At 51.8% G+C, this 7,284-nt stretch overlaps 1 protein-coding gene across 1 annotated transcript in view; it reads right to left on the bottom strand.

Annotated features, from left to right (window-relative positions):
• Positions 1-589: 589 nt before the first annotated feature.
• CDC42EP2 (CDC42 effector protein 2) overlaps positions 590-7,284 on the bottom strand; it is an 8,245-nt gene continuing 1,550 nt past the window's right edge. The window contains exon 2 of the mRNA XM_012810662.1: positions 590-2,119. Coding sequence (XP_012666116.1) covers positions 1,149-1,793 — 645 coding nt within the window. The 5' untranslated portion in view covers positions 1,794-2,119 and the 3' untranslated portion in view covers positions 590-1,148. The remainder of the gene's footprint in view (positions 2,120-7,284) is intronic.

The raw sequence follows: 7,284 nt of genomic DNA, 5'->3' as shown, positions 1-7,284 counted from the left end.
AGGCAGGAGACTCGCTTGAGCCCAGGAGTTGGAGGTTGCTGTGAGCGTGATGCCATGGCACTCTACCTAGGGGGATAGCTTGAGGCTCCATCTCAAAAAAAAAAAAGAACAGAGATCATACCTGCCTCTATCCCAGCACCTAGAGCCATGTCAAGTACACTGTAATTGCTCAATAAACAGCACCCAATGGGCTGAGTACTCTGATAAGCATTGATCCCTTCCAGCCCTGGGCCAGCCCTCTGTCCCATCTATTCCCTCAGTGCTCTGAAGCTGGAGAAGTGTTGTGAAGCTGTTGGTCCCTTGCACCTGTCCTTGTAGTTATTCTCTTACTCTTGAGTCTCCCCTGACAGACCCTAGATGCCTGGGCAGAGCTCAGCCCCAGGCCTGGCACAGTGCCCAGCCAGCTTTTGCCAAACAGCTGAACCAATGTCGGAACATCCACATTGACTGATGAGGTACAATCTTCCCAAGTGGAGGGCCTGTCCTCTGCAAAGTCCTGTGGGGCTGGGGTCTCCCCTCAGTGAGCCCACAGCTCACAAAGACTGGACTGCCTTTGGGAGGAAATCTGGGACAGGGTATAGGGAGATTGGCCACCAGCAGCAGCATGTTTTATTGCAACCAGAATCCCTGGCCATGTAGGGAAGGGATGGATCAGTGGACAAGGTGTGACACATCTGGTCACTGACACCATACTCCCAGTCCAGGACAAAGCCAAAAGTCTGGAACAGCCTACCCACTGCCCCAGCCTCTGCTGGCTGTGCCCTGCTTCTTCCGTGGCCCCCAATCAGGGTACTGAATGGGGCTGAGGCAGAAGGGAGGGAAAAGGGAAGTCCATCTCAGCAGAGCCTTCATCCGAGGGACCCGAGGGAAGCAGTCAGTGGGGGGCCTTCAGGTGGTCCAAGATGCCCAGGGCACTCTGGGCTGACTTCCACATGTATCCTTGGGGGTTGTTAGGAGACAACAATGAGGCACATTCTGTTCATTGGGGTGAAGATGGGAGGGAGGAAAGCAAAGGCTCAAAACAACAATACTGGCCAGTGACCACACAGGTGGAACCTAGGGATCCTGACTCCTAGGCCAGGGCCGTGTCTACAACGTGCCTCCCTAACATCAACCCAGCCTGGGCACCGAGTGGGTCAGGGCAAACCCTATGTGGGGATCTGCACGCGGTCCAGGTCCTGATCCATGATCTGGAGGACATCATCCAGGATGGAAGGCCCCAGGTCCACGTGCAGGGACAGTAGGGAGCTGGCATGAGACAAGAAGGGATCCTTAGCATCTGTCTCTGGGGTCAGCCCATTGTGGTGTGAGCCAGTCTCTGGAATCCTCCAGATGTCCATGCTCCCAGCCTCTTGCGGGGAAGGATGTGGGGAGGCCTGAGGGGTCTCCAGGTGCAGGCGAGGGGGCTTGGGGGGAGCCTGGGCTGTGGGCAGGGTGAGGGCCTGGGGCCCCCCAATGACCGGCAGGGAGATGGCGTTCTTAAGTAGAGGGGATGGGCCATCGGGGAGCTCCCGCCCACACATGGTGGCAGTGCGTGTGAACTGGAAGGGCAGGTCGAAGGTGCCATCCTCCTCAGGCCCCTCGACTACTGTCCCAGGCAGGAGGTGGAACTTGCCCTGCAGGAAGGAGATGTCACCGAACATGTCGCTGCCACCACCACTGCCGATGTGAATGGTGTGGCGGAAGTCCCCCAGCGGCGGGCTGATCATATCTGAGGACAGCAGGTCACGAAGCTTCTCCTTCTTGCCCTTGCGGCTGCCACGCTTCAGATAGATGGGCACCTTGGTGGACATGGTGACCTCACTACCCAGACCTGGCTGAGAGGGCAGAGACCGGTCACCTGCTGAGATCACAGCCTTCTCTGAAAACCTTCAACCAGAAATTCTCACTCCAAACAGTGGCTTCCAGACACCAAAAACTTGCCAAAGTACTCAGACTGGAGTGTGGGTGTGACCAAAGTGAGCTCAAGAAATTGAGAAAACAAAGACTAAAGATCAATGACTTCAGAGGGTTGAGATAAAAAAATTACTTTCTCCCCACAGAAGAGGGGGTGTTTTATAGGTGGCAATGTATTTTGATCTTGTCTCCAAGAATTTCTCTCTGGTCTGGAGCTGAAGACCTGAAACACAAAGGGTACACACAAGTCAGGAACTGGAGGACAAAGTCAAAAGCATCTGTCTCGGCTCCATGCCTATGGTGGCTAAGGCGCCAGCCACATACACCTAAGGTGGCGGGTTCCAATCCAGCCCAGCCTGCCAAACAACAATGACGCTGCAACCAAAAAATAGCCGGGCATTGTGGTGGGCGCCTGTGGTCCCAGCTGAGGGAGGCTGAGGCAGGAGACTCACTTGAGCCCAGGAATTGGAGGTTGCTGTGAGCTGTGATGCCACAGCACTCTACCCAGGGGGACAGATTGAGGCTCTGTCTCAAAGAAAAAAAAGCATCTGTCTCATCTCTGGGACCCCTGCATCAACCCTGGGAGCCCAGGGGGGATGCCTCTCCTTTGCGGGAAGCACTGCTGTAAGAAGCATGTCTTCACTTATGGACCCACTGTATCTTAGAGACCAGATCCCTGGCACCAAGCCCCTCCCTTTACATGTGGGGAAACTGAGGTCTGGGAACCTGAGTAACAAGCCCAAAGTCATATTCAGAGCCCTGCTCTGTCCTCTTTCCCTAGGTCCCAGGAAAGATGGAGCTCATCACCCCCTCACTCCCTATCCTGCCCACCATTGCCATCAATTGTGCCCCTTGATTTGGTAAGTGACAAATTGTGCAGGGGTTTTACAACTCTCTGCTCAACAAAGGACAGAGAGCTTGTAACCTCTGTCCCTCCCTGCCCAGGCCGGACATAGGGCTAGACACAGCAGGTGTTCAGACAAGGGTGTGCTAAATGGCTGACACCTCCCATCTGGGCCAATCACATCCCTCCTGGAGGTGAGGTCACTTCAGTTTCCCTTTTCTCCTCCTCCAGGTTAGGAGCCCCTTTTGGGCAGAAGCTTCCTCTAATATACTTTCGGGCCCTCCTCCCTCACTTAAAGAAGATGGAGTGAGGAGTACAGATATTTGGCGGGGGAGAGGGGGCTCTGCTGTAATACACTTTCAGGCCCTCCTCCCTCACCTAAAGAAGGTGGAGTGAGGAGTACAGATATTTTGGGGGGTCTCTGCTCTGTCCATGGCATTCTTCTGAGTTCTTTGCAAACACATTTCAGAATTAGAGGTATTAGACATTTTGGGGGGACTCCCACAAGACATTACAGAGAGAAAGAAGCAAAATGCAAAAGGGTAGCATAAACAATGCCATTTATTGAAAGCATTGCCTACCTTTCCTTCCCCGCCAATAGGTGCATATGTACCTACATACATACATACGCACATGTGCCTGTGGAGGATTCTATCCTATATAAAGACAGAAGAAATCTGGAAGTCATATGGGTGCAGGGCAAGGATGGGATGTGGGATCATTGACAGGGGAGTAAAGACATCCTCAGTAAAAATGATTTGTGGGCCAGGAACTGTGGCTCATACCTGTAATCACAGCACTCTGGGAGGTGGAGGTGGGTGGATTGCTTGAGTACAGAAGTTTGAGACCAGCCTGAGCAAGAGTGAGACCCTCCTGTCTCTAAAAATAGGGGAGCATTGTGAGGGGCACCTGTAGTCCCAGTGACTCAGGAGGCTGAGGCAAGAGGATCACTTGAGCCCAAGAGTTTAAGGTTGCTGTGAGCTATGATGCCTTGGCACTCTACCAAGGGTAGCAAAGTGAGACTCTGTCTCAAAAAAAAAAAAAAAGATTTACATTTGCAATATTTGGTCCCATTACTATCACGTGATAAATGTGTATGATGTATGTAAGTAGGACAGGATAGTAGCCCAAATGTTTTGTTTTTTGGGGTTTTTTTTGAGACAGAGCCTCAAACTGTCCTCCTGGGTAGAGTGCCGTGGCATCACAGCTCACAGCAACCTCCAACTCCTGGGCTCAAGCGAGTCTCCTGCCTCAGCCTCCCAAGTAGCTAGGAGCACAGGCGCCCGCCACAATGCCTGGCCATTTTTTGGTTGCAGCCATCATTGTTGTTTGGGGGGCCTGGGCTGGATTCGAACCCGCCACCTTAGATGTATGTGGCTGGCGCCTTAGCCACTTGAGCCACAGGCGCCAAGCCAGTAGCCCAAATGTTAATGATGGTTATTTCAAAGTGGTAGAATTGCAGGTTGATGTTTCCTTTCTTGTTCAGGCTTTTATAAACTTGAATTCTTAGTAATAAGCATGTATTTATTATTATGCATGTATTTATGTAGTAGGGGGGAAAAAGGTATTTTTAATGTAGAAAAATATGCTATGGGCTCGGCGCCTGTGGCTCAAGCAGCTAAGGCGTTAGCCACATACACCTGAGCTGGCAGGTTCGAATCCAGCCTGGGCCCGCCAATCAACAAAGCCGGCTGCAACCAAAAAATAGCCGGGCGTTGTGGCAGGCGCCTGTAGTCCCAACTACTTGGGAGGCAGAGGCAGGAGACTCGCTTGAGCCCAGGATTTGGAGGTTGCTGTGAGCTGTGATGCCACGGCACTCTACCCAGGGTGACAGCTTGAGGCTCTGTCTCAGAAAAAATATTAAAAAATAAAATAAAGAAAAGAAAAATATGCTACGAAGAGTTGTCATCCTCATTTGAAAAAATAAGGAAATGGAGCAGGTTGGGGTGGCACATCCATGTGAACCCAGATGGATGTAGAATCAGCATAAATGGTAAGGCTTGTGCGGTGGCTCCTGCCTGCACTCTGGAAGGCTGAGGCAGGAAGACTGCTTGAGCCCAGGAGTTTGAGAGCAGCCTGGGCAATAGCGAGACCTTGTTTGTACAAAACATTTATAAATTAGCTGGGCGTAGTGTCATCCGTGCACCTGTAGCCCCAGCTACTTGGGAGGCAGAAGGATTGCTTGAGCCCCAGAGTTTGAGGTTACAATGAACTAAGCTTGGGTCACTGCACTCCAGCCTGGGTGACAGAAGATCTTGTTTCTAAAAAAATTAAAAGTTTGCTTTTAATTAAAATAAAAATGAGGGCAGTGCCTGTGGCTCAGTGGCTAGGGCACTGGCCCCATATACGGAGGGTGGCAGGTTTGAACTCAGCCCCAGCCAAACTGCGACAAAAAATAGCTGGGCATTGTGGCGGGTGCCTGTAGTCCTAGCTACTCAGGAGGCTGAGGCAAGAGAATCGCTTATGCCCAAGAGTTTGAGGTTGCTGTGAGCTGTGATGCCACGGCACTCTACCCAGGGCAACAGCTTGAAACTCTGTCTCAAAAACAAATTAATTGATTAATTAACTAATTAAAAAAGAAAGTAGCTAGGGTGCCAGCTACATACACTGGAGCTGGTGGGTTGGAATCCAGCCCTGGCCTGCCAAACAACAATGACAACTACAACCAAAAAATAGCTGGGTGTTGTGGCAGGCACCTGTAGTCCCAGCTACTTGAGAGGCTAAGATCAGAGAATTGCTTAAGCCTGAGAGTTTGAGGTTGCTGTGAGCTGTGATGCAACGGCACTCTACCCAGGGTGACAGCTTGAGATGCTGTCTCAAAAAATAAATAGAAAAAAAACTAAACAAAAGAAAGAAACAAACTGCTCCGAGGTCACTCATTGATTAAGAGCAGGGCCAAGACTCAAGCCAGGTGAACCCACTGTCCTCCCCAGGCTGGCGAGGGGCTAAGCAAAGAAGGCTACTGCCTTCCTCTGCCCCATTCTTCATCCTGGGGAGGAGGGTGAGAACATGGGGGCTGATGAGAGGGCACAGGAAGGAGGAAGGAGGATGCAGCAGCAGCAGAATCCCACTGCCTCCCCCCATCCCAGCCCAGGCCCTTGCTCAGGAAGCCCCACCCCAGGACCGGACACCGCAGGTCAGTCAGCTGAGCCACAGAGACCGGACATCTTATCCTCCCAGAGCACCTGCAGCTTAACAGTAAACAAAGGGTGACTCCATGGTGGTGGAATTCCAGTTAAGCCTGGAAGGAGCTAGGGGGAGGGTGGGGAAGCATGGGCTCCCCAAGGTCTTGGAACCCCATCACTCATTCAGCCTGTGTCCACTATGCCAGGCTGGGGGCATGCTGACAAACATCCAGTCTGTCTCTTGTCAGGTAAGAACCCCTAGCATCATTCATGGCTTTTTCTTCCCTTTTACTCATGGAGAGTGGGACTGACTGGTGGAATTTTCCCAGAGTCCAAGCCAGGTACTCCTGCACCCCTCACCCCCACCCCTTCTAACAGGAGTGCCAGGACAGCCTGAGTGTTTCTGCAGCAAACCAAATGGGGCGTCCCTGACAGCTGCCTCACTCAGAGCCAGATGTACCCGCCCAATTCCAGATGGAGGGAGAAGGGAGGGTGAGGCCAACATCAACCACCCAGAGGAAAGCTGGGAATTACAACCATCAAGCCCAAGTATTTAGATCTGGCAACCACAAGACCCTCGGTTTCTGCCTGTCATGCACAGTTTCTCATTTAAATGCTCCCAGACCCAGCACAGTGAGGGTCATTGCTGCCCTTTATAGAAGCCCAAGTTAAACCTCAAAGATGTTATTTTGCCAAGGTCAAGGTCATTCAGCTAGTAAGGGGAAGAGTGGGCAATGCTGCCCAGTCTAGTCCATGTGGCTCCAATACAGTGGGCCATGCTGACCTCCTTAACCTGGTTTGGTGGCAGTGGGAAATAGACTCTTAGCTAAGCTGGGCCTCCGAGTCCCCAGGCCCCTCCATCTAAATCCTCTCCTTTTGTTGTCCCCCTCCACCCAATGTTTACATATCCAGAGATATGAGAATGAGCTCTCCATCAGGCCAAGTCTGTAGGGGACTGGGAGAGGTGGCTCCCTGCAGCACTGGGAAAGCAGATGGGATCAACCCAGCTCTCTGAACAGGAGCTCTGGGCCTTTCTCAGAGAAAATGACTTCCTGGAAGCAAAGCCCCTCTTGTCATGAGAAATATTAGGCCATCTCTGCAAAGGGATGTTCAAGAGGAGGTATCCTGACCTTGAAATCAAGAGATCATGGCTCAGTGCCTGTAGCTCAAGCAGGTAAGGTGCCAACCACATACACCAGAGCTGGTGGGTTTGAATCTGGCTGGTGCCTGCCAAACAACAATGACAACTACAACCAAAAAATAGCTGGGTTTTGTGGGGTGCGCCTGTAGACCTAGCTACTTGAGAGGCTGAGGCAAGAGAATCGCTTAAGCCCAGGAGTGGGAGGTTGCTGTGAGCTGTGATGCCACAGCGCTCTACCTAGGGTGATAGCTTGAGGCTCTGTCTTTAAAAAAAAAAAA

The sequence above is a fragment of the Otolemur garnettii genome, unplaced genomic scaffold, assembly GCF_000181295.1.
Source record: "Otolemur garnettii isolate 467f Iridium unplaced genomic scaffold, OtoGar3 scaffold00140, whole genome shotgun sequence".
Classification (NCBI taxonomy): Eukaryota; Metazoa; Chordata; class Mammalia; order Primates; family Galagidae; genus Otolemur; species Otolemur garnettii.
Note: the sequence above shows the minus strand (reverse complement) of the source record. Positions and strands in the feature narration are given on the sequence as shown.